This window comes from Grampus griseus (genome assembly GCF_964374135.1).
Source record: "Grampus griseus genome assembly, chromosome: 10".
Classification (NCBI taxonomy): Eukaryota; Metazoa; Chordata; class Mammalia; order Artiodactyla; family Delphinidae; genus Grampus; species Grampus griseus.
The window spans coordinates 79,117,563-79,144,384 of NC_139004.1; the positions used below are offsets into that span (position 1 = coordinate 79,117,563).

Below are 26,822 nucleotides of genomic sequence, written 5' to 3' on the forward strand. Positions count from 1 at the left end.
TTTTTTGCTTTGTTTTGTTAACAGGGCTTGGGGAAGGGAAATATATCCATGACTATAAAATACAGAATGAGGGGCAGTCTAGCTGAGCCCGTGAAGCTCTAGAGTTGCATCTGGCTTCTTATCTTGGCCCCACCCTCACTGTATGACCTTAGACAGAGTTCTTAGTCTCCCAGAGCTTCAGTTTTCCTCTTCTCTAAAATGAGTGCACACAGCAAATGCCTAAAAATGTTAGTGACTATGATGTTACATGTCAGCACAACCCAACCTAATCCCATCCGATTCAGCGGTTTCTTTGTTTTGAGTACCAAATCCGAGCTATGACGTGTGCACCGTGAGGCAGGTCTCAGTGGTACTGCAGAGTGCCTGAGTCTCAGGAAGGGCTGCCTGGCCATGATGCCGTCATAAACATGTTCCATCCACCAAAGATTTGTAGAGGGAGGTAAGAGCATGGGCTTTGCAGTTACAAGCTGGGCAACCTTGTGTAGGTTACCTGGTCTCCGCAAGCTTCATTCTGCACATGTAAACAGAGATGATGCTGTGCACCTGAAAGGCTTGTTATAAACAAGGAGCTCAGCAAGGAGTCTCATAACTAACTATTCATTGTTATTATGAAGAAGACTGCATCTAGGGATGCAAAACGGCTCAAAACCCAACAGTATCTATGTCTGATCATTTCCCCATTAGGCCCATATGATTTATATCTGCCTTGTGTGCTTGACTCGCCCATATTCACTCATATCTTGCCCAAGGGGAGGGTAGCTGAGGTACTTTTGTATCAAGGGATGGAAGGTTCAGAGAAGTTAAGGACTTTGCCCAAGGTAACACAGCTAATAAAAGAACAGAGACAGGACTGGAATTCAAGCTTCCCAGGTTCTCCCACTGTGCTCTTCCTGCTTCATTCTCCAGGAACTATGGTCCAGAGTCCTGTCTTTTTCTTTTTTGGTGCCATTTAGAGATACAGCCTTGGTTTTCTGGATACCAAGTTTTTCTCTCAGTACCAAAGCACCCCAGTCTCATGCATAAAATATCACTGATGACACATGAATAACTCGGGCTCCTAACGCTGTAAAACCTGTTTTTCCTTCTACAAAGAAGACCCCTTCAATTTTTTCCTCAAATTGAAATGATCTCTGTGGAATCTTTTTAAATCCCAACAAACAATGGATCCATCAGATCATTTACCTGTTGTCTGAAAGTAACTCATATTTCTTTCCCTTTGAAAATAAATTTTTTTCAGTGATTTTTTTTTCTTTCGGTTCTCTTATATAAGAAGTGTTTTCTGACTCTTGAAATTGATCAAGAGCAGCAGTTCCTCGGGCAGCAAAGAGTTAACATTTGCAGGTGGCTTCCTGATTCACATGGTAACAGAATCCACCTTTACTTGCTTTGACCACTATCAAATGTCAAAGAGCATTTTGTGACTTATTTCTATAAATGACATTAAAAAAAAAAAGAACACACAGAAAACACTCCATGTAAAAGGCAATATTGCCAAAGGTTATAGATACAGATTCTGGAAACAGGATTTGAATCCCAGCCCTGCCTCTTAACCATGGTGCAATCGTAGGTAAATCGCTCAGTGTTGCTAAGCCTCAGTTTCCCTACCCGTAAAAGAAAGATGATGCTAATATCTACTTCAAGGGCTGAGTGAGGATTAATGGGTTAATAGATTCAAAGCACTTGAACGAGGCCAGCCATACAGTAAATGTTTAGCTATTACAAGGGTCTGTAAACTACAGCCTGTGGGCCAAATCCAGCCTACTATCTGTTTTTACATGGCCAGTGAGGTAAGAATAGTTTTTACATTCTAAAAAAAATTAGAAATAAATAAAAAGAATATTTTGAGACACAAGAATTATATGAAATTCAAATTTCCCTGTTCATAAATAAGAGTTCTATTGGAACACAGTTACACCCACTCTATACGTATTATCTACACATGTTTTCCACTATATCAGCAAAGTTGAATAGCAAGGACAGCCATCCTACGGTCCACAAAAACTAAGATATTTATTATCTGACCCTTTACGGAAAAAGTTTGCTGACCCCTGAGTAGTCTAGTGTACAGGGCACCATGTCACTTTGCAACTTCAGTCACTGACTCTGCATAGCCATCCGCTGCGGTAGGTAGTAGCATCCTTGTTTCTGAACCCTTGCTTGAACTGGGCTCAGAAATGTTAAGTAACCTGGCAAGGTCACATGCAGCTAAGTGAGACATACTGGCTGAGAGACCAAGGCAGGTCTCCCTGACCCAAAGCCCACAGTCTGGCCTCTCTCCCACGCTGGCCTCTCTTCAGACAGGTCTCTTTTCCATTTCAAAACTGATTCTATGACTTTATTTGCTTTTTATGGAAAGGCAAATGATATTTTATGAATAAGCATAAATTTGTCCTTTAGAAATATATGGCTTTTTTAATATCCTAGACAACAGGATCTCTGCTTGATTTCCATGTCCTGTGTAATGAGGAGGGCTTTACCCAATGGAGCTTACGTTTCAGCATGGAGAAATTCATGTTTTAATTTAATAATTTAGCTGGATGGAAGTTTTTTTCCCCATATAGGCAAATACTGAAAATTATAGGAAATGTAGCTTTAAAAATAATACTAATCACATTTTCTAACTATTAAGATCCTTTTAAAATAATGCTTGTCAAATAGGGATGGAAAGGACTTAAGGAAATTGCTGATTAATTTCTATGAAAGTAACTATATTCAGCACAGGCAAGCTGAATCATATATGCAAAGAAAATTCATGATGCCGCACGGCCAAAGCTAGGACAGAATTTTTGCCAAGATCATGGCAGGTGCATTCTACTCTCAAGGAAAGCTAAACTTTGGTCTGCAAATGGGTTTGAAAAGAAATCTCAACATCTATGTTTACTTACGATGAATTACAGTTAGCACAAGGAAGAAATTTCTAATGATACAACAGGCGGCCTGAGAAGGTAGTGTATTTTCTATATTTGGAGGGTTTTAAGAAGGGGTCTAATGACCGATTACGGAGAATGCTGAAAGAATATTCAAGGATTAGATGGGGTGGGCCAGGGAGCCATACTAGTGATCGTTAATAATTCTGCCAAACGGGGCAGTCTATGGGACTGGATATCTCTATTCATTCATTAGTTAGTGGCTCTCCCACAGCAACCAATTCTCAGTATTTCAAAAGACAGATCCTTCTTGACTTATGACGGGGTTACGCCCTGTTAAACCCATTGTAATTTGAAAATATCTTAAGTCGAAAATTCACTTAATGCACTTAACTTACTGGACATCCTAGCTTGGCCTAGCCTACCTTTAATATGCTCAAAACACTCAGGTTAGGCTACAGTTGGGCAAAATCATCTAACACAAAGCTTATTTTATAATAAAGTATTGACTGTCTCTTATAATGTATTGAAGACTATACTGAAAGTAAACAACAGAAGGGTTATCCGGGTACAGAATGGTTCTAAGTGTATTAGTTGTTTACCCTCATGATCGTGTGGCTGACTGGGAGGTGCAGTGGCCACCGCTGCCCAACATCAACAGAGCATCGTACCACGTATCACTAGCCTGACCAAAGATCAAAATGCAAAATCTGAAGCACTCTTTCTACCGAATGCGAATTGCTTTTGCACCGCTGTGAAGAAATCTTAAGTCTAACCATCATACGTTGGGGACCATCTATAAAATTCATCCAACTCAGCGCTCAAAAAAACTTTGCTGCCATTCTTTACACCCAAATGAGAGACTGGTTTTCTTACATGAAACAAACATATGTTTATTCTCTTTTATGGAAGATTTCATAAGCAGTTGCTACGCTTAAAGCCTAAGTGGGAAACATTTAGTTCACAAATCCTGTCTTTTCTCAAATCTATGAGTTTATTATTATTCTTTAATTTAACCTATCTCCTAATTTAAAAGCAAAAGAGAAGCACGGGAAGAAGGAAATACTTTGCCTTCCCTAAAGAACTCGTGTGATTTTTTTATGGACTATAACAATTCTATAAACCATTTTGTTCCAGCTACCAGGAAGCTCAGAGCCAAATTTAGAGCACAAAACAACAAGTATATGGGCCAATGGCCTGGTAATGCATCGTCTATTTCCAGCGCTTTGTCTTGTTTTGGTACTCCAAGTTATGTTTTTGGTCATTCTGATTTTAAATTTTATTCTATTACATGTTTCTTATAGATCAGGTGACCACATAATTGTTTAATTCAGGACACTTTGAGAATTGAAAGGAGAGCTATCAATAACTTCTCCAGGACAACAGATGTAAACTGGGACCATCCTTACACACCAGAACATATGCTTATCTTATATGTAGGGTGTTAGTCAAAAATGGGATTAAAAAAATAAAGCATTTAAAGATAAAACATTAGGGCTCCATTCTCATGATGGTGAACCAGTTTGGACCAACAACTTTTTTGGGATATGAAATTAGAAAGGAGATGCTTTCTAAAGCTTGCTCATCAAGTATAGCACGATCCCATGCACATGGCAAGGCTGCTTCTCTTTTTTAGCTTTCATGCTTTCAAGGAAAATAAAAAACCTAAAACTATAGCTTAAAGTATGCAGATGCTAAATAAATACATTTTTGAATCACATGAATACAGTGAAAACGTAAGAACAACCCAGTGTTCTCAATAAAGGTATACCTTGGATTCTGAAAATGGAGATCTTCATTATAGTCTAAGGGCTCCGCAAACTGAGAAGAGCATTTTGCCAGCAGTGGGGGTGGGGCTGGGAGGGGCTGCATTCTCTGAAACTTCCTGAGAATCAGGACAGCAACCACTTCCACATTCTACATAATGAACCATTTGCTCTGCGAATTTCTCTGAACAAGCTCTTAAACTGATTTGGACCTGACTTTCCCTTTTCAGTGTCCCCTTCCCTTGTCTAATTGACTCCCCCAGTGCCATCATAACCTTGGTTTAAAGAGGCAGACTCCTTCCTTAGTTCCCAGGGACATCCCGAAGTGCAAATAACTTGGAGGAGTTTTAATGAAATGATGTCAGTGCTGACACTCAACTAGGTGGATTGTATTATTTTAAAACCTCCCATAGCAAACAGCCAGGACAAGGACCTCTAATTGAAGTCTTTAATGATCGGTTCCTAACTTCTGAATGAGAGGATCTTTGCTTCACTTTGAAGCTCAAGATCTTTTCCTGCTGAGATCTTTACACTGGGTGATTTTCTTTGTCTGCTCCATTCCAATTATGCAGTGATTTATCTCTTTCCACTTTCCACACTGCTTTTAGAATTATTCTAAGACTATCAAAAAAAACAAAAAACACCCCCCCCACTTCTTTTGAATGGAATATTCTTGAGTCAAAATGTTAAAAGTACCTACTGTTTGCAATATCCACACTACCATGATAATAATAGCTCACTATAATAATCATGATTTGGTTCAATGTAGCCACCCAAGAGTTTTTAAGTTTTAAAAAAATTCATCATATCTGCTGCTAGCTTAAAATGTTTTATTTTAAAACTTCAACAGTACAAGCAGCTAGGATATATAACTGATTTTAACAAGTAAGCTGTGGAACAATATATATAGGATGACCCTTATTTTATATTCTTTAATATTTATTTCATATAATACATATTACATCTATAATCTCTTTTAAAAGTTTGAAATAACACACAACAAATTATTTTTTAGTGGTTATTTCTTGTGGGGGAGTATTGGGGGTAAGAATAATAATGGCAGTAAGGTTTTTTTTGTGTGTTTTTTTTGCGGTACGCTGGCCTCTCACTGCTGTGGCCCCTCCCGTTGCGGAGCACAGGCTCCGGACGCGCAGGCTCAGCGGCCATGGCTCACGGGCCCAGCCGCTCGGCAGCACGTGGGATCCTCCCGGACCGCGGCATGAACCCGCGCCCCCTGCATCAGCAGGCGGACGCTCAACCACTGCGCCACCAGGGAAGCCCCGGCAGTAAGTTTTTATATGATATACTTGTGTATCTGAATTTTTTGAAACCATCTACTATATTTATATTATTATTTTAAAAACTAAGTATAGACACTATGGAAAAATCTAACCTAACGTGTATTAGTTTATATCCATAGCTACAGTGTTACTTTTACAGACCAGAGCCTATGTCTTATAGCTCTTTACTTGTCCTTAGAGATTAATATTACGTGGATATGAAATAATGTTGGACTGTGAACAAAAATAAATTAAAATAAATTGATCACCATCTGTGCTTTGGACTATACAGATTATTTATTTAGACCAGGGCTTGCAAGAGCACGCTAAAGCTATGTCCTTTTTGGTATACACAATTCATATTCTCCTCATAAAAAATTGGAAGCACCCTACCCTTGGTCTGCAGTACTCTACAGTACAACCTAGTCTACTGCACAAGCCTACTTTGCTCCTTTACCTGCTTGCTTCTCTCTACAATCCAGTCTGCTATCCTTAGTGCAGGCTGTTAAAAATAAATGAGTACTGCTGAGCCAAATCCTTTTATAAAACCCCAACGCAGCTGGTTCTTAAAAATGGTTGTGAGTTTGCACATCTAAAAACGAATCTGGGAAGACCTCTTGGGCCACATAGGTTCAATGGCAATAATATCATGTATTATTTTCTATCCCTTTAAACTTTATGCATCTTATATCCACATAAAATTTGATGTCATTACTTATAATGAAGTTAGCAACTTTTTAAATCCACTTATAAATAGCCTCTCCCCAAACACATGTCTATCGTGATAAGATGCTGGGAAAGAAGCCTGTGGGCTTTATTTGAGCGTGTAAGTTTCAACAAGGTTCTACCGGTAGGGAGCACAGGCTCCGGACGTGCAGGCTCAGCGGCCATGGCTCACGGGCCCAGCCGCTCCGCGGCATGTGGGATCTTCCCAGACTGGGACATGAACCCGTGTCCCCTGCATCGGCAGGCAGACTCTCAACCACTGTGCCACCAGGGAAGCCCTACTTTACTTTTGATTCAAAAGTAAATCCTGACTTAGGGCTCCAGGTCCCTTGGGGTTCACTCATGCCGCCTTGGGGGTCTCTGTACCCTTTTCAGCATTTCAGTAGCTAACTGGAAAGGATACATTTATCTACAATCTGGAAGGAAATGTCCGATTTCTTTGTTTCCTCATGAAAATCACTTGTTCACTTTATTAGTGTGCTATCCCAAGCTCTGGGCGGGGGGTGGGGCAGGCAGTGAGATATACCTGACTGTCAAAATTGTTGACCAACCAACACAAAGCATCTACCATTTAAGAAACAAAACTTTTAATAATAAAGAGTCACAGGAGAAAAATACTAATACAGAGAGATAGAGCTTAGATAACATTGGTCTGGGCAGCTCTAGATGTCCACCCACTGTCTAATTTGGAAAGAGCTCTTTACTTGCCTCCAGCTAAATTACTCCCTTTAGGAATTTTTCACCCCTGCTACCCCAATAATAAGAGTGACGAGTTCTAGGACTTACTCTGGTCTGTTGCACTCTCGAACAGCTGTTTTGATACCCCCTCCACATGTTCTTGAGCAGGTTCCAAAGTGACTCCAACTTCCCCAGGATCCATCAGTCACAGGGACCTCCATTTCTTTGGGAACACAAAATCCAAACTTGCAGTGCTGTATTTAATAAGGGGAACAGTGAGGGAGAGCTCGGTGCTTGAGATATTGTAGGACCCGCTGTCCTTTTAAATACACCATACGTTCATTGTTTTCCATGTGCTGGTTTGAAATGCTACAATTTCATCATCTACGTGAGTCATGGAAACGGTAGGGAGTTTAATCTCGGGCTTAGTGGTTTTAGGCTGTGTCTTCATTTACCACTGGCTTGAATAAAACTGCCCAATGAGTGGCTGGCTCCAGGCTGTTAGGGTAAGTCCCATGGCCAGCCTAGAAGCACTCAATTAGTCTTCTTGGAAAAATGAGGCGTGGAAATGGGCTGTCTACTGGTTGTAGACAGGGCCGAAATGAGTTATTGGATTTACATAGTGCATCTCCATTAACAAGGCCTAGAGATGTTGTGAGCCTGGTGAAATACAATGCTTTACTGCTCCTCACAGATTTGAAAACCAATTTTAATTAAATGGGAGAGGGAAAAAAAAGCTAGTTACATGATCCCTATAAACTCACTCTAGCAGGGCACACAGGATGAGACTAAAGCAAAAATGGACACACTACAGAGAGCCCTAAACTTTATTGCTTTTTGGTTACTAATGGTTTCTGATTCTGCAGCCTAGAGCAGGAAGAAGGCCATGATGCTTAAAGCAAAACAAAGTAAAACTCCTCAGCAGGACAAGTGAGTGGAGAAGGCCGTTTCAACCCTCTGCCATTGTTGGGGTGTGAGGCCCCGACACAAAGCCGAGGTCAATGAGCAATGGACAAAGGAAGAGGGGCAGCAGTGGCAGCAGGAGGGTGACGCCCTGCTGCTCGCTCAGATCTCTGAAGCGGAGCTGGTGGTGGCCACTGTGATTTATCCACAGGGAGGACACAGGCACGGAGTTTAGAAGCAGAGTAGCCTGGAGGCCAGGCGGTGGGGAAAGGGAACAGATAAGAGGCTGGTGAAGCCTCAGTCAATGGCCAGTCCCAGCAAAGGTCTGGCGAACAATTATTTTAAAGAGTGCAGTTAGGCTTTCTCTCTTCTGCCCTGCCTTCTCCCTTGTAATTACCCTCCTGAGTATCTGAGGACACATTCCTTTTCCTGGGCTGTTTGGCTGAGGTTTAAAAGGTTCGGCATCCAAAGAATCCTGGGCAACTCTGCACCCAGGAAATGAGGGCAGAGGTGACCGCATCACTCCCTGAGATCATTTTATAGCTGTCTTTACAGCGGTCTTGAACATTTCTTGGAATATATGCACAGAAAATCAATGAGAGGCAGCTTGGTCTAGAGCGCCACTATCCAATAAGAATGTAACATGCGTCACATATGTAATTTAAAAAATTCTAGCAGCCACATTAAAACAAGTAAAAAGAACACTGAAAGTAACTTTAATATATTTTATTTAGCTCAGAATGTCTAAGACATTACTGTGTCTCCATGCAATCAACATAAAATTATAAATAAGATTTTTTCCCACACTTTCTTTTCCATGCTAGATTTTTAACACCTGGTGTGTATTTTCATTTTAGCACATTTCAGTTCAGACTGACATTTCAAGTGCTCGCCAGTCATGGGTAGCTAGTAGCTGCCATATCGGACAGAGCAGGTCTTAAGGGGACAAAGCTTTGCAGGCAAACAGTCTGGTGCTGTGGGATGGCCATTCTACAAACTAACTGTGACCTCGGGTGAATCACTGAACTCTACTTCCATAGCTGAAAAATGGGGACCTACCTGCCAAAGCTGTTTTGAGTATAACATGAGACAATGTATGGAAAGCACCTAGTACACAGCTGAGCACATAGGAGACCCAACTTGAACAAGGTCTGTAATAATAAGAGCAAATATTTACATAGCACTTAACATTTGCCAGGCATTGTTCTAAGCGCTATGTCCTCACAGCACACTATGAAATAGGTACTACTATTACCCCCATTTCTACAGAAAAGAAAATGGAGGCACAGGGAGGTTGATGTCAAACATCTGGTAAGGGGCTGAGCTGATAATGAAACACAGACAATCTGGCTCCAGAGTGCATACTCTCAGCTGTGACACATGCTGCCTCTCAACTGTGAGCAAATGGGAACAACTGTTGACATCTAAATAAAGACTGAAATTTAAAAGCAGATTAATGAGATGGTTAGGTAAGGCTGACACTCCAATGTGTCTACCCAATATCCATTCTCTCCTTCATCCTTATTAATAGAATCTATATCTCCCTGGATTCTTGTATAGATAGGAATGCTCAAAGAGATGGCAGCAGAATTCATTGGGTCAGATTCCTGGGAAGGTCCTTTTGCCCCTTTGTTCCTTGCCCTTTGGCTTCATTCTGCCCAGGACTCAGAGTTGATGGCTGGAGCTATAGCAGCAATTTTGTGACTTTGAGGATGGTGGCCATTTGCATATGATTGTAGAGCAGAAAGAAATTAGGAACCTGGGTCTCTGATGATTTTGTAGACCTACCATAATAGCTCCATGACCTGCCTACCTCTGACTAGTTTTTTGTGTGTGTGTCAGAAAATGAGCCAACTTGCTTACACTACTACAATTTGGTCTGACCTGAACAAAAATCCTAACTAATAAACAATTGAGGTCACAGCTGATGCCCAAACTCAGCCATCAAATCTTGACGCCAGGTACACATTTTATAAATTCTACACACTAAGGAGAACGCTCCTATGACTAGTCATGGACTTTCATAATGAAATTTGTCTGTAAATACATTTTTTTCCTCATGTCACTTCAGTCTTCAATCTGTTGGCCTCTCTATTCTATAGACTCTACCTCCACACAAGAATAATCTTCAAAGCGACCATAATTCTCATTAAGCATTACCATAAACCAGAGAAGAATAAGGGCATAGGTTAAGCAGAGTGTTGCCATTCAGCACTGGATTCAAATGTCCTCATAGGGTCCCATTTTAAAAGAAAACCTAATTAAAAATTCACCTGCAAATTAAACATTTCTTACTGATACGACCACTGGCAGGGGTTCACAGGGGAGGGAGAACCTCAGAGGAAGAGGGGAAGAACCTGAGGTGACAGAGGCTGGACATGGGGACTGTTTGGCGAATATGTATCAAGATAATCTATTTTACCAGGAATTTGAACAAACAATAATTATATACTGGAAAAGCCATTACATCATAACAAAGCACTAGGGGCTACTGGAGCCAGAGCCGAAATATATAGTCAGCCTTTCCTCAAAGTGCTCAAAACCATTTAAATGATATTTTACATAAATGTTCTTTCTGAGATTGGAAGAACAATTTGGAGGTCAATTTTGTCCCAAGGAGGCTTAAAACACAAGAGTTTCAAATCTCAGATTTACAAACAGGGTTAAAATGAAAATGTTAATGGACTTAAGAAGAGAATGGAGAAAATAAAAGGACATGAGAGAGTCATTTATCAAAATAACATTGTGTCAGCAACCCAAGACAGATTACTGCTGAGGGAGCAGGGCAGAGAGAAGAGAAAGAAAAAAGAAAAAATTAACCCAGCAGCAAACGGATATAGAATTTACTAGAGAAAAGGATAAGGTTTTACTGCCAATTCTATGAAAACAAAAGCGAAATGGAAAAACACAAAGAACGTCTATGCCAACATATTTACCATCTTATTTGTAAAGTGCATAAATGTTCTTCTGGGGAATAAACAAATGAACATCCACATCTTTAATATAAGTTGCTAGACTTAGCCGCTTTTCTAAAACAAACTAAAAATGTACCTATCATGTTCTCCACATAGCTGCTTCTCTGACGGTGTTATGAATCTGCCTTTTGGAATGCCTTGATGTCTCTTGCTTTTGCTGAACAAAAGCATACAAGGGAGATGTTTTCTGAAAGAGCTCCCCAATTATTTCCCCATTTGTCAGGTATAAGATTACCATGCAATCTCTTATTTTCTGTTTCTGTTACAAAAACAGAAGACTAGAAGAAGACACAACAGACATCTTCCCAGGTTCTGTGCTCCACGATTGACTGGGATACCATAGTACTACATGGAGTGTGGTAGCCTGTACATGACTATTTTACTAAATACAATTCATTTCATCATACAATTGAAAGCTCTACTTTGTTATGGTTTTTCCAGCAGTAACATGTGTCAGAAATAGACATAGTAGGTGGGTGCATCAGATTGACTAAGAACCATGACATAATACCAGTGATTTTTTTGAGCTCAGACAGACTCCATTTAAATATATAGTTGGCTGGCTCCAACTCAAGCCAACTAGCCAAGTTGTCAACTAGATACCATGTCTATTGTCACCTCCCACCAACTGAGAGCAGCTATAGGGGTCACTGTGTTTAGAAGGACTCTGAGGCCACATCTTCATTTATGAAGAAAGAGTGAATGCTTGATGGCTGCCATGGAAACCCGAGAACCATATCCCCACTCAAACCTGTGATCCTCTGGCCATCAGAACTTTGAGTTAGATGTTTTGCAAAATGTGAAAGGTTCACTATGGCCAAGGAGATATATTTCTTCTTAATCTAATGAAAGGTGCGGTGCAGAAACTGTTATGCCTATGTCCTTAGGCTGTTTTCTCAGGCAGCTCCTGGAGAAAGCTGTATTCTCAATTGCTAAGGTCCTAGCCATCGAGAAGTGAGACCAGAGCTGATGGAGTACCCAAGCTAAATCAAGTGAAAAATCATCTTCATTACAATTTTATAAAACCACCCTAATAAAATTTAAAAAATAAAAAAAACACTCTGAGAAGTGACTAGATAAGCCACTCGTTCTCCTATTTGACCATGGAAACTTAAAGAGCTCAGTGAGCTTGAGTTATGGACACTCCTATGGACCCTGCAGCTCCTTCAGACAAAGAAAGCAAAGGAGAGAATTGGGAAGGGAGTGGGTAGGGTGTGTGAGGACTCTGCCCTGAATGAGCTGAATGACCTTGGGCAAATCACTTCTCTTTTCTGTTTCCTATCTATAAAACTGGGGAAGGGACGGTTAAGTTCCTCATCTCTGAGGACCCCATGTTTCCATGGAAACACTCTGGGGGCCACTGATTCCACAAGGCAAAGTAGAAGACCAGAAAATGAGATGAGAACAAAATACTAAAAGTGAGTGAAGTTGACAATGAGAGAAGAAAGGAAAAAACTTATGTAAGGATAACATGAGACTCAGATATAGTACAGGGATTACCTCATAGGTAAGTGAACATCATTTTTTGTATGGATTTAAAAAATCAGGTTTATATCTAAAACTTTTTGTAACCAAAGCCTTAACATACTACCTTTTTTTTTTTTAGATGGACACCAGGTGCAAAAGGTTGCAATAATCATATTCCTAGTTGCTGGGACATTGTTATCATTGGGTTGTACAAGCAGCAGATTTTGTTTGGTTATTAACCAATAAGTAGGAGCCATTATGACCAACTCAGAATGTGGATTTGGATGTATCTCAGGTGGCATCACAGTGCCTTAAAGGGGTCAATACAGGCTGGGAAAAGCCTTGTACCCAAGTAGTGAGCACAGTAAGTCTTCCCGTATTTCCGTAATTTTAAGATGTTCCACCAGCTTAATAACGGCCTTCCAGTGCCACCCCAAAAGAAAGAGGAAGAGAGAGAAAGAGAGAGAGAGAGAGAGAAAGAAATGTTACCTCACATTAAATGTACGCATAAACTGAAAAGCACATTGGGATTTAAAAAACATTAAAATGAGAAAAAGTATGTCTTAAAATCGAGGCAATAATGATAGCTATGTCCCTTGTGTCAGTATTACGCTATAAGGTAAGTCTGCACAACTTTCAACAGTAAAGTTGAACCTCCTGCCTCAAAAAAGTATTATGCATGCTGAAATATGCTACATTAACTTATGTTCTAAACAATGGTGACTGAGCCTACAGCCCAAATCTTGCCCATGTCTGCCCCAAGACAGAAGGACGGATCGGGGCGTTACTTGCCTTTCCAGGCTCACACTCGGTCCCATCAGCCCAGGGCGTGTGCTGAGTCCGGCAGCCTTTGTGCGCTCCATCCACGTTATTGCACCAGAGCCGTCTACACTGCATCTGCGCAATTCAGTTGAATGACAATTCAGTGACGATGTGATTAGACGATATCAAGCAAGGCAATGGTTGCTTTCAACTAACATTTTGCCAATGATGTAGAGCGTAGGTTAGAAAGGGATTTTTTTCTTGGTATGATAAATGATAAAATATTCCAACGGATAGAGAGAGCAGCCCAGGAGACAAATTTCTATGCCTGGGAGGACTTGCCGGGGTGTCAAAGGGGAACTACTGTGCAACAGAAACATACGAGATGTCATATGGTCCTAGTAACATCTCCCCATATTACAGATAAGGAAACTGAACCTGGCAAAGAGTAAAGTATCACACTGGAAATATGTGATGTGAGTTTAGGTTTGCAATGAGCTGCGACTGGAGAGTGGGTTTTGAGTTACGTTGTGATTAGAGTTAACGTTTGGCTTGATGCTAAAACTGGTGTTTTTTCCTACTAAGCATATATTATCATGGTCATATTATGACTCTTTTCAAGGGCTTTCAGGGGTTGTCAGAGGAAAGAAGGGACAAAATATCATGAAATATTTCAGGTATATAAAAAGTATGAACAATAACATAACGGATACCTGTGTGTCCACCACCCAAAGAAAGAAAGAAGACTTCACAGGCTCAGCTGAATGCCATGCACACTCATTCTCAAACCCAATCCCTTCCCCCTCTTCCCACAGGTGACCACTGTCCTAGTGATGCTCACCATCTCATCATTCCCACTGCTTTTACTACAAATGTATAAATATCTATCAATAATATACAGCATTTCAGCTTTAAGCAAACAATGCTGTTAGATATTTCAGAATATATGGATACATCCTACAACTTCCTGTTTTCCCCCTCTACACACTATGTTTTTTGAGTTATCCAAGTTGACATATTTAGCTCTATTTCAGGCATAGTTTTTAAAGATAATTTTTCCCCTGATGATGAAAATAAACAATATTCATAGTAGAAAAATTCAGAAGCTACTATTTTTTAATAGAAAAAAAGCTTTAAATGATCCAGTCTTTCCTGAAGCTTTTTTCCCCCTTTTACATTGAGAACCTATTCTGTAAAATAATTGTTTATCCTGTTATTTTAATTTAAAACTATAGCTAGAGCATGTTCCCTTGTAGAGTTACTTTTCAATTTTTGTATAATATTGCAGTAAATGGAGATACTATAGTTTGCTTAACCTTTCCATTCTTGGGCATGTGCATTACTCTGCATGTTTGCTAGCATGAGTAACAGAGAAACGAATATAATCATAGATACATTTTACAGAAAAATTTGGTTACTTCCATGGAATCACTGTACCTGCCATGCTATCTCTGAACCACTCCCAGCAAAATAAACAAACAAATACACAAAAGAATAGAATGGGGCATCCCAGAGAAGCACAGTTCTGCTGATATGCCTCCTGATAACCACTGGATCAAATCACTGGTCCAAATGTCCATGACACATACATCAAAGTATCACACACTTGCCAGCTGAGCTACCACCAGAAACAGTTTCAAGCCCCAGGTGGTCATAGGCCACAGCTTCGACAAGCTAAACCAGGGAAACAGGTCTGTCTCATGAATTCCTTAATCTAGAAGAGCGCCTATAATAAAAGTCATCTGGACGAGGCAGTGGGAAGAAAAGGAGACAAGGAGGGAAAAGGGCTGAGCTCTGTCATTACGAGCTTTGCAACCTTGTCCCCTCTGAGCCGCACTTACCACTTATAAAATGAAAATGGTAATGGCATCTGCCTTTTGGGCTGAGAGTGAAATGAGAAAGTTCAGGGAAAGCCCACATGCAACACCGAGCACTATTACTGTCTATCGCCATCATCACTATTACTATCATCATTAATAGTCAATGGACCACTCAATGAGTGGTTTATGTTAAGAGTGAGAATCCAATGGAAAACTATGAATTCAAAAATGTCCAGAATCTATTTATGAGGGTAGAAACGGCCCCCAGATACTTACCATATACGGGCACACCTGAGAACCTGGTCCAAAAATCAATTCACATTGTTTATTCACGTTGTAAAGGAGGCCTGGCAGTTGGAGAGGCAAAGGATAGGGTCTGGATTCAGGTTCGTTAAGCAGACACTCGCCGTAACCAGTGCTGTGGAAAGCAGAAAAACAAAGATGGTGAGGGCAGTGGATAAGATATGGCTGTCAAACGCTCCAGATGACAGTGAAGGCCATTCTGTCATTTTAATGGTACAGAAGATGGTTCCTTTTTTTGTATTTGTTTTATTCATTTCATCCAAACTTGAGTCCAGAAGCTGAAGTTCTATTTTCAGTGCATACTTGTTTGTGGAACCACCGGCTGTGCATACAACATAACCAGGAGGAAATATGTAGCTGTTCCAGAATTTACCACCTTTCGGGGCAATTACCTATTTATTTATTTATTTTGCGGTACGCGGGCCTCTCACTGTTGTGACCTCTCCCGTTGAGGGGCACAGGCTCCGGACGCGCAGGCTCAGCGGCCATGGCTCATGGGCCCAGCCGTTCCGTGACATATGGGATCTTCCCGGACCGGGGCATGAACCCGTGTCCCCTGCATAGGCAGGCGGACTCTCAACCACTGCACCACCAGGGAAGCCCACCTATTTATTTTTTGACGTCTTCTCCAATAGAGTAAAGTGTCTTAGGGGTAAAAATAGTGCCTTTTTCACCCAAGCATGGGGCCCTGTCCATAACAACAAGTGTTTAGTAAATATTTGCTGATTTGCTTAGTGTTATAATAAGAAACACTTTAGATCATCTGGTTAAAAAACCCACACATACTCACACTCTCTCTCTCTCTCTCTCTCTCTCTCTCTCTCACACACACACACACACACACACACACACACACACAAAACCCCCAGCAACCTGCCAGTTCTTCCATGTTTCTGCAAACACCTCTTCTGGAAAATTCACACCCGGTGAGTTCTGATTAACAAAACCCCCTCTTCCCTGTGGCTGGGGAAACATACACCCAGTGACCTTGGGACAATCACTTAACCTTTTGTACATCTGGGAGAGAAGAGCAATAAACCTGTTACACAAGGATGTTGTATAATGTAACTGGATCCTTGAGCAGCCTGGTGGGAAGCTTAAAAAAGCAACAAGAAAAGAGAGGAGAAAGAGTCAAGGAGATAGAGAAAGAGAGAGACAGAGAGAGAATGTTCTCAATTCGACAATATGGAGGTCTGTGCAATTTTCATCCACCCAGGTAACGTTCTTTGGGGGCGTCTCACTTCCCCACCCCTTTCCGACACCGAATTACTAAGTTAGAAGCACATAAATATTTGTGGCCTTCCTTCATCATGTCACCATATTCATGGTCCCTTCCCCAAGCCCTGCAGAGATTTCACAGCTTTACCAACAATGAAGCAACATTTACATATTCTCTTTAAGATCCCAACCTTTTCTTTGAGCTCAGTCTGTAATCTTCTAAATTCTGGTGAGGACATGAACTACACAGATGTCAGAGAGTATTTTTCTTTTCCCTCCTCCCAGGAATGTCAACAAAAATAACAACTCAAAAGAATGCTTGACTCTACATTTTCTTTCCCACAATTAGTTCACTGCATGGAGGCCAGATACTAGCATGAAGGCTGTGCTCAAAGAAAGTTCGACTCTTACTCTAAAAATTCAGTGATGTATTTTCGGCTACACTTTGACCACATCCAGGGGTTGGTGTAGAAGTTCAGTGTTGGGGCCATGACATGCTGGGGACTCTTAACTGCTTCTTCTTTGCACTTATTGTTGTCATCATGAGGCATGTTGAACCTAAGGCCAAGGAGACAATGATATAAAAAAGTCAATAAACACTAAGGGATAGAGCTGTTATAATCGCATTGAGAACGCATCTTAGAGAAAACATTCAACTGACTACTGCATTATGGATAAGAACCTGAGTCCTGGTGAGCAGAACAAAACCTACTAGAGGATTAAAGGCAGGGAGTAGAATAAAACATACTTCTGACCCAACGGAATACAAAGTGCCTTCAATGTAAAAAAAAAAAAAAAAAAAAAGTGAATTGGGCCACTATTTGGTTTAGCTGTACTTCTTGGAATTGCAGAGGCTCTGCATGTGCTGTAGTTGGTGCTAGAATACAGTAGTTGGAATTCCTAATAAGCTGCTGAAGGCCAGTTTATAGAGTCAAGAACTTGGCAGGTTATGATAACACTGTGCACATAAAGAGTCAGTCAACTGTCAAAAGTTGAAGTCAAAAGCTTCCTAATGAGAGGCTCAGGGTGGGTCTTGGCATCTCTTCTTCTTTGGGTCAGGCTGACAGATGCTAAAACCCTGCAAGTATACCGTCATAGAGGCATGCAAAGTTCGTGCACAATAAAACCCATTAAGAAAAACTGCAAGCATGGAAACGAGAGGCACGCCGATCCAGTTGGCTTAACCCAGAGATGGCAAATAGTTTCATGCTTCATGCCAATTACAATTGATCGGTACCAGCTTCCTGAAAATCTGGGCACAAAAGTATTCTTAAACTAATCCAGGTTCTGCCCAAGAAAAGGCTGTGATGGAGTGCCAACATCCTCTTGGGTCTGGGAGGGAACTCGGCAGCGGCATTAACACATATTTGCCATTCTTGGCTTAGAGAGAGGAAGTGGGGAAAAAAATGACAGGAAGCATTTCTCAATCCAGAAACATCAGTTCTATGACCCACATGCCTTTCTCAGTAAGATAATTATCCATTGGGTAACAAGCTCACAGGGGCTGTCCTCTGGATGACTATTCCGAATCACAAAATTGATGTATATGATTAATTTGGCATTTAGGGAGGAATTCCCCTCACTAGTTCACCTTGAGTTACAAAAACAAGGGAGTCAGAAAGAAGTATGTAGGCTTGCTTCATATAACAATAAAAGCTGGAATAAAAGTCTGTGAAGTCCATACCAGTAATTTCTCTTGTCTGATTTCCTTTTTCTTTTAAAAATTTGGCCCCCTCTATAATTGCCAGATGGGAAATGTAAGACGGGAAAACTCCAACTGTCTTGGTTGAGCTTAATAGTAATAAACGCTTAAGAGGCTATTTTCTTAAAGGAATGACTGCCCAGGTTTCCAAATCCCAGCTGCAGAGTCAGTGTAATACCTCCATCAACAAACCTAATACAAGCAAAGTTTTCAAATCTTCCTTGTTTGTTTCTCTCTGGTGCAAAGGAGCTAGTGTTTATTCCCCACGCCACCATGACTTGATAAAATACAGTTTATTTCACCGTGTAAACAGAAAACTTTTTTTTTTTTCATTCAAATGTTAGGCACGTTTGCTCATAGCAGGGGTGGTGTAACAACTATTCATTGAGCACTTACTAAAAAATAATTACCACGACTTTTTTAGCATTCACAATGCTCCAGCTGGTGTGTTAAATGCATTCGATGCTTTATTTCATTTAATTTTATTTAATTTTACTTGATTTCATTTAATTTAAAATTATTTTATTTATTAATTTTATTTGACCCAATGAATAGTGTGCTATTACTATCCACATTTTACAGAAAAGGAAACTGAGTTGTAGAGAGGTTTAACTACCAATATTTGATCAAGGTCACATGGTTACTAAGGGAGCTGGGATTGGAGTCTACTTCAGACTGATTCTAAAACCTCCTGTTTGGGAATACATACAAACTACATTCTCTCCTATGAGGCAAGTTGCGGAAGATTTGTCAGAAACACTGTGTAAGGATTTCTGTATTCAGTAGAGACTCAATTACCTCTCGAATTCTTCCTGATTCTTAGATTCTGGGTGTCTGTGAAGCTGGTACGAGAAGCCAGGAGCTATTTGTGAGCATACAATGACGCTCAACGGATACAAGGTCAGTTGCTTTTTCCTCCCAACAGCTCTTGGGTTTTATATTATCAGAAAGTCATGACTGTAACAACTTAACATTTAATTTTGAAAAAGTTCATTAGAAAATCTGCTACAGAGTACGGTAGCAAATTTTTTTTAAAAAGAATTTTTACTTTTTTTAAAATATGAACAAAGCTATCTCAAAGAGACAAGGCGCCAAAAGAAAAATAATTCATTAACAGGCTAGCAGTATACTTTCTGTTTAAGCCACAACTCACAGCATTCACCAATTATTTCATTTCTTGCTTCCTGACACTTTTGAGATGAGGGGTATATGTATTGTTTCCATCTTATAGGAAGGGAAACAGCATGTATTTTCCTCAAGTCAAAGGGAATGTTAGAACAATTCCATCCAGAACTTGGGTATGTGGCTGCCTGCTGACTCTGCCTTAGAACTGGTACTCCAACATCATATGCTCCTACGCCAGCATTAGCTACTACGTTTTGGGTAGTTTAATATCTCTAAGTCAAACACAGGGACACAATGGTATCTACCTTGTGGGGATTATAAAGATTAAGGGAAATAACGTAAATGAAAGCTCCTAGAACAATGTCAACAACATGGTTTTTGCAGGGGGAGATGTTTGTTAACTGTGAATTGAGACTTCTCTATAGCTTAAAATATTTTGGTTTTGCTACTCAAAATTCCTACTTTCCTTAAAATGTCAATTTTATAAACTGGCTATCTAAAAGGGGTTTATAAACTCTTTTGGGGAAAGGAATTAACAGGAAATTAATTGTATTTCTTTAACCAGTATATTCTTGTTAGCCATATTTTGGGGGAAAATGTTAATCTGTTAATCACACAGGGACTTCCCTGGTGGTGCAGAGGTTAAAAATCTGCCTGCCAATGCAGGGGACACAGGCTCGATCCCTGGTCCGGGAAGATCCCAAATGCTGTGGAGCAACTAAGCCTGTGCACCACAACTTCTGAGCCTGCACTCTACAACCCGCGTGCTGCAATTACTGAGCCCGCGTGCTGCAAGTGCTGAAGCCTGCGCACCTAGAACCCTGCTCCACAGCAAGAGAAGCCACTGCAGTGAGAAGCCCGCGCACCGCAACGAAGAGTAGCCCCCGCTCTCCACAACTAGAGAAAGCCCGCGTGCAGCAACGAAGACCCAAAGCAGCCAAAAAAAAAGAAAAGAAAAGAAAAGAAAAAAAATCACACAAACTCTTGCCCTTTGAATACATTTCTATCTCTGGAACTTTCCCCATTCCATTCTCTGGGGGCCACCCTATTCCTCACTGTGAAATCTACACCTCCTATTTATATGTCTCACATAATTTACCAGATTTCTTGTAGAACAAACAAATGAAAATCCCCCAAAGATTCTGTTAAAATAAGTTTGGGGAAACTGAGTTAAACAAAATCAACACTTGAATACAGGACTTGTCAGAGCCTTTACTTCATGCCATTTGGCCTTGGCATTCCAAGCATGGCTAGACTAGGAAAAAATTTTTTAAATCACTGGATTACAAAACTCTATTTTTCCCCCATGGACCATTCTCTTGGAATCAGTGTTAGAGCCCTGTACTTTGGGAAATGCTGGTGAAATGAATAGTTTTCAAACCTAGTTCCAAGAAATCCTTGAGTTTCATGAAGATGTTTCAGAAATCAAAGGACAGAGAGGCAGCTGACTAAGCAGGACTCTGATCTGCCACAAGGGCTTAACTGAAAGTCATGCCTCTTTTATTCTCTAAATATTGGGCATCTGACGATATTTCCTTTGGAGAAAAAAAAAGGGGTGTGCTCTTAAAATATGCTGGAAAATATATGCATTATACGTGGAGCTGGATTAGAGATACCTCTATATATGCATCTTGCTTTACGCCTATTATACGACACTGCACATAAAGTGCCTTAAAAAAACATTTGGTGCATGAAAAAGCTTGCTCAATAGATGATGTTATCTCTAAATAAAGTTAACATCTGACATGCAGATTGATACACAGCTGTATTATACTAAGGACATCTTTTGAGAAAATTATTTCAAAACGATATAGTATGAGTAATTTAATCATTCTAGAAAGAAAAGAAGGCAGATCAAAACCCAGAATAATTTTGAATAAATGTATACTCTTTCGCCCCATGTTCTAACCAGGCTGTGGCTCTAAAGAACAAAAAGGAAAAGCCAATTTTATAACGACCAGACACTTAGTGAACATAATTAGGAAATAGTTTCTTCTCTGTATCTTTGTTCATTTTTTCCCCTAAAAGAGGGATAGCTCTGTTCCAGAGGCTAATATCTAAAGGACAACCTTAGATATAACTAAAATCAGGAATGATCTGGGTTTGGGAAAATCGTGTGGACCACAGCAATGTTGGAGGATCCTACTAAACAAAGATGCTGTGTCAGGTAAGTTCTCTGCGCTGATATACCCTCTGCTTCAGTGGAAGGGGTAGAAAGGCCCCCTTTTTTCCACTTTGCAGTAGGAAAGGAGCATATTAGACCTTGCCTAGACAACTTGTACAGTTAAACCAAAGAGATGCATGAGCTATGGCTGAAGAGGGTGCACTGTATTTATTTAGCTTCCCAAAGTCAAAGTAATTTCTGCCAGCTACATTCCAAGCTTTTCAACCCTGCAAACTCAACTATGATTCAAGAAGCATCTTACACCCTCTAAAGTCAAGTGAATGCTCACTGATGTGAAGGAACATAAGTTTCAGGTCACTACAAATTAAATGAAAATATGGAGAAGAAACGTACACATGGCCCAGTTCATGGGCTATTGTAAAAGCTGTACTCAATCCACTGTCTTCACTGATAGAGCAGCTTCTGTAGGGATCACAAATGGTTCCCAGTTCAGCCAGACCTATTAGAAGGGAAAAAAAAAAAAAAAACCCCACAAGGATTTACTTTAAAAAGCATTTGTGGCTTGGAAGAAAAACATGTCATAAACTGTTGTAGCCAGAGAGGATACGCACAGTGGACTCACCTAAGGTATCACATTTGTCATGAGCTCTGCAGATATCCTGTCTGAAAGCAAAGCAGACTTAGGGTCTTGACACCAAAGAGTAAATGTCAATACAAGCAAACACTTTAGAATCTTCCAGGTATTCACAACATCACCACTTTAGGGGGGCGGGGGGGGAGGGTACTGGTTTTACAAAAAGCAGACTAACAGAGTCAGGGATTTGCAACTCAAAAAAGTTTAGGAATCACTGGTTTACAGATTAAAAGCTACACTGAGAGGTCTCCTTCTGCCACAGGGGTAGCCAAGGGCAAGTGAAAACCTTTCCGTCCAGGATTTTTCCTCATACCTTGAAGCAAGTGATTCTAGTTTCTGAAGAACATTCTGAGAAGGCTCTAAATGCCTTTCATTTAAGTGGATCTAAGAGGAAGTGTTTGTGACCATATCAAAGGTGACCGATGGGAGACACACTAGGCCAGCAGACCTCTTCGCTGCCCTGCACAGCATTTTAAATATTTTTGAGCTAGAAGCTACCATTTAAAAATTGGGAGATCTCACATTTTCCAAAAGAAGTATCCTTATTTCTGGTTTCTTACAGAATCACAAAAGCTGGCAACACTGGACTTATATCCTGCATGGTAACGAGCTCAGTGGGAATGGCAGCTGCCCGCTCTACACAGGTGTTTACTTTCAGACCTGCCTAACACGTTTATTGCCTACTTGGCGGCGATGGGGGTTATTCTGCCCTCCTCCACCACACACCCTCAGACGGCATGTGGCAACGTCTGGACAACACTTTTGGTTGTGACAGTTAAGAGGGGGGAGAGTTACCGGGCAGTAGTAGGCAGAGACCAAGGACGCTGCTCAGCATCCTGCAGGGCACAGGGCAGTCCCCACAGCATAGAATTATCTGATCCGAAATGTCAATAGTGCTGAGGCTGAAAAACCCCGGGCTAGGGGCTGGCTACCAGGAATATATGACCCCATCCCATCAACGTGACCAGAAACTAAACGACTGGAGGAACAGACATCCATATACCTCGTTACAAGAACTGCTGTATCATGCTGGATTCCACCTGGATGGTTCTTTGAATGCTGCCACTGGCAAAAGTTTTTTAATGTTGTCTGGGCATTAAAAGATATGGAAGGTCCTTCCTAAATACAGAAAAGAATTATGGTTGGTCCGTTGCACCAATACCAATTAGATATGCCATTTCGGATACAGAGAGAAGAAAGAAGAAAAAAACTTTATTACCTGTTCATTATGAATCACAACTAAGTTCACAATTACAATATTAATTAAATTTCCAATACTTGGGTCTTTATAGATAGAGGCTACCTGCAACCGAGATAAATTTTTCAAAGTTAATTGTGAACTCCGTGTAAGCAATAAGCAATTCACTTCTTATGCTGGGCTCCACCTCTTTTTATGGTTCATGCAACATATGCATTTTGGAGCTGTGAATTTTCATTCAGTCAACAAACATTTCTTAAAAGTCTCTTTGTAAAATTCATAGACGGCAGCTTTAGACAGTAATGAATGCAAACAACTTTAAATTTCAAGGTGTTTTCCAAGGAAACTGCATTGCCATGTAACTTAGCAGTTCTTTGTGCCAAAACACTGGATATTAACTTTTGATCAAGCTTTTTCATCCCAGTTGAAGCTGGATTGCCATTTATGGCATCTCACATGGACCACATACTTGCTAATACTGCTGTTGTACCAACCATTTGTGTTCTCCACAACTGGTAACCTGTTTTTTTTTTTTTTTTTTGGTTTGTTTTCATTATTATTGTTAATTACGAGAGCTAACATCCATTGAATGCTTACTGTGGACTAGATCCTTGCTGAAAACTGCACAGCAACATTCTGGGCTAGGTGTGACTATAATCTTTGCTCAACAAATGAGGAAACTGAGGCTCAGAGAAGTTAAGCAACTTGTCCAAGACTAAACAGCCAGCAGTGAGTAGCAGAGCCAGAATTCTCAGCCAAGGTCCATTTGACACTGAGGCCATGCTTGTCGTCAAAATCCTTAACAGGTCTGAATATATGGGTTAGAAATGGAGTTGAGTCTATGCAAGGCCTGACTAGGTTTTCCTTTCCCTCCTCCAGGACAGGAGAGGGCTGGGGCACATGGGACTGAGCTTGAGGAAGGGGGGTCAGGGAGAGTGGGGAGGGGAGGCAGGTGGGGTAAGGGTTGGGGAACACAGTAGGGGGTGGTTCACAGCAGTGCAGGGAAACACAAAGAGAACCACAGGCCACGGAGAAGGAAGGAGAAATTTTAAGTCAGTGATCCCAAACGGCTGCTTTTCATATTCATTGGGGGAATTTAATACAAGCAGATTCCCATTCAAATAAACTAGAATCAATCTATTAATAGGAAGGCTCTGCTGAGGCTTAAAATGAAGGCAGAGCACATGGGCTATTATGGAACAATCTCCAGTGTTTCAAGAAAACAGCAATATGTAACACCGTGTATGAGAATGCGCCATCTCTGAAAAAGAAAAAAGTATAGCCATACATATGTGCTTAAGAAATGTCCAGAGTTGCCTTGTCCAACATGATAGCCACTTGTCACGTGACCACTGAGCACTTGAAATAGGGCTTGTCCGAATTGAGATGTGTTCTGAGTGTGAAACACATACTGGGTTTTAAAGACTTAGTACGGAGAAAAGTTAGTCTCGTTAATAATTTTGTAAATGATAACATTTAGATATAAAACAAAATACATGATTAAAATTTATTTTACCTGTTTCTTTTATGTCTGTGTGCGGCTAACAGAAAATTTTACATTACATGTATCTATATTTTAAAAAAAATTACGTGTGTGACTTGCATTATATTTCTATTGGGCAGTGCTGGTTAGAAAGACGGGCAAATAAACTTGTCTCAGTGGTTGCCTCTGGGAAGGGGCCTGGGAGCCTGGGTGGGGAAAGGCACTTCAGCCTTCTCACTAGTCTTTGGATCTGCTTGATCTGTTTTTCAATCACGCAAATTTATTACTTTCTCAATTCAAAATGGGAGTAGAAAAATTCAAAATGGGAGAGATTCCTAAGACTCACCCCAGAGCTACTTAATTGGAATCCTGGGGAGGGGGACAGAGACATTTTCCAAAGCTCCACCAGTGCTTCTGATTCACAACCAGCATTCACAAGTCTTACTGGCGACCCACACCTGGCTGTGCAAATTCACGTGTCAAAGGGCACCGGTTTTGGGAAGTGGACAAGCTGAAGGTCACATGCAGTCCCTAAGCCACTATACTGGCTTTACATGACCATGGGCAAGCAACCCAACTCCTTTGAGGCTCAGTTTTCTTATCAACAAAATGAGAATGACAATTTACCTAGCAGAGTTGCCAGGAGGATTAGAGATGATGCCTTTTAAGTACGAAGCACATTGTCTAACACAGAATAAACACTCACTATTGATGCCCATTATTGTCATTGTCTAATCTTATGTTCTCTTCAGTCACTTGCCTGAATCGTTGAAATGCCAGCCCCGAATGGTTCTCCAAAGCACTGGGTGGAAACCCATTCCCCAATGGCACATTTAGGGACATCATAAATCACCTCCTTTTGAATGTACTTACAATTGACATTAAAGTTAAAATATAGTGTTGAAGGTTTGCTCCGTGGTATAAAACCATTCTGTTGTCTGCCACCACCATCACTTCTACAAACCGTGGATAGGATAAAAAACGTTTTGTTCTCCTGTGGGTCCTCTTTTCCCTTGTGCTGTCCGTCTTGTTACCATAGGCAGAAAGGGCCCTTTTGGTTAGGCTGCTTCTTAATACTGCCACGTCATCAGCCAGGCTACTCCTCTCTCCCCATTTTCTCGTCCTCGTTTTCCTCTTGTCCTTACTGTGACTACTTTTGTGTTCTGTAACAAATCAGATGGCATGCATTACATTCTGAGCCACATCTATTTCATATTAAGAATTTAATTTGACACGTCTTAAAATGATGCCTCTGTCGTCAAATTACATACAAAATCAAGTTCTACACGCTGTGGAATCTCCGGGTGAAACTATCTGCGCTCTCATCTAAATGACTAAGGACTTGAAATTAGCTTTTCTGGAAGCTTCCATAAATACTCACTTAAGGTGTTAGAAAATTAGCCCTGAGTTTAGGGGAAACAATTGCTTATTCTTTTCATTCGGTAACAAAAGCCTGGCTGGGGTTTAAGTGGTTTGTATTCATTGTTCTTTGCCATACATGGAGTAAGGGCCAACAGCACAGCTATAGAGCTCTAGAGAATGGAAATGGAAATGCTTCATGTACGCCACTTTTCATATTCAATGAGATACAGTATAAAGGGGCCTAAGAGGTGGGCAAGTTAATAGACAGTACAAAGGAACTACAGAAAATGAATGACAAGGTATTATTCTCTTACCGTATTCAATCACTGTAATGCATGAAATGTAAGAACAGAATCACTGCTGTTCAATGCTTCCAAATTTTTAATTAATTTGTTTCAGGGCTCAGTGAGGAAGTAGATTCCACTCAG

General features: G+C 40.6%; 1 protein-coding gene across 1 annotated transcript in view; it reads right to left on the reverse strand.

Annotated features, from left to right (window-relative positions):
* Positions 1-26,822, reverse strand: part of ADAMTS9 (ADAM metallopeptidase with thrombospondin type 1 motif 9) — a gene marked incomplete at its 5' end in the record, with an annotated part of 174,170 nt that overhangs the window by 116,623 nt on the left and 30,725 nt on the right. The window contains 9 exons of the mRNA XM_082662846.1: positions 7,426-7,571; positions 13,455-13,559; positions 15,521-15,662; positions 17,177-17,323; positions 22,111-22,216; positions 22,340-22,380; positions 23,355-23,470; positions 23,571-23,654; positions 25,906-26,195. Coding sequence (XP_082518972.1) covers positions 7,426-7,571; positions 13,455-13,559; positions 15,521-15,662; positions 17,177-17,323; positions 22,111-22,216; positions 22,340-22,380; positions 23,355-23,470; positions 23,571-23,654; positions 25,906-26,195 — 1,177 coding nt within the window. The remainder of the gene's footprint in view (positions 1-7,425; positions 7,572-13,454; positions 13,560-15,520; positions 15,663-17,176; positions 17,324-22,110; positions 22,217-22,339; positions 22,381-23,354; positions 23,471-23,570; positions 23,655-25,905; positions 26,196-26,822) is intronic.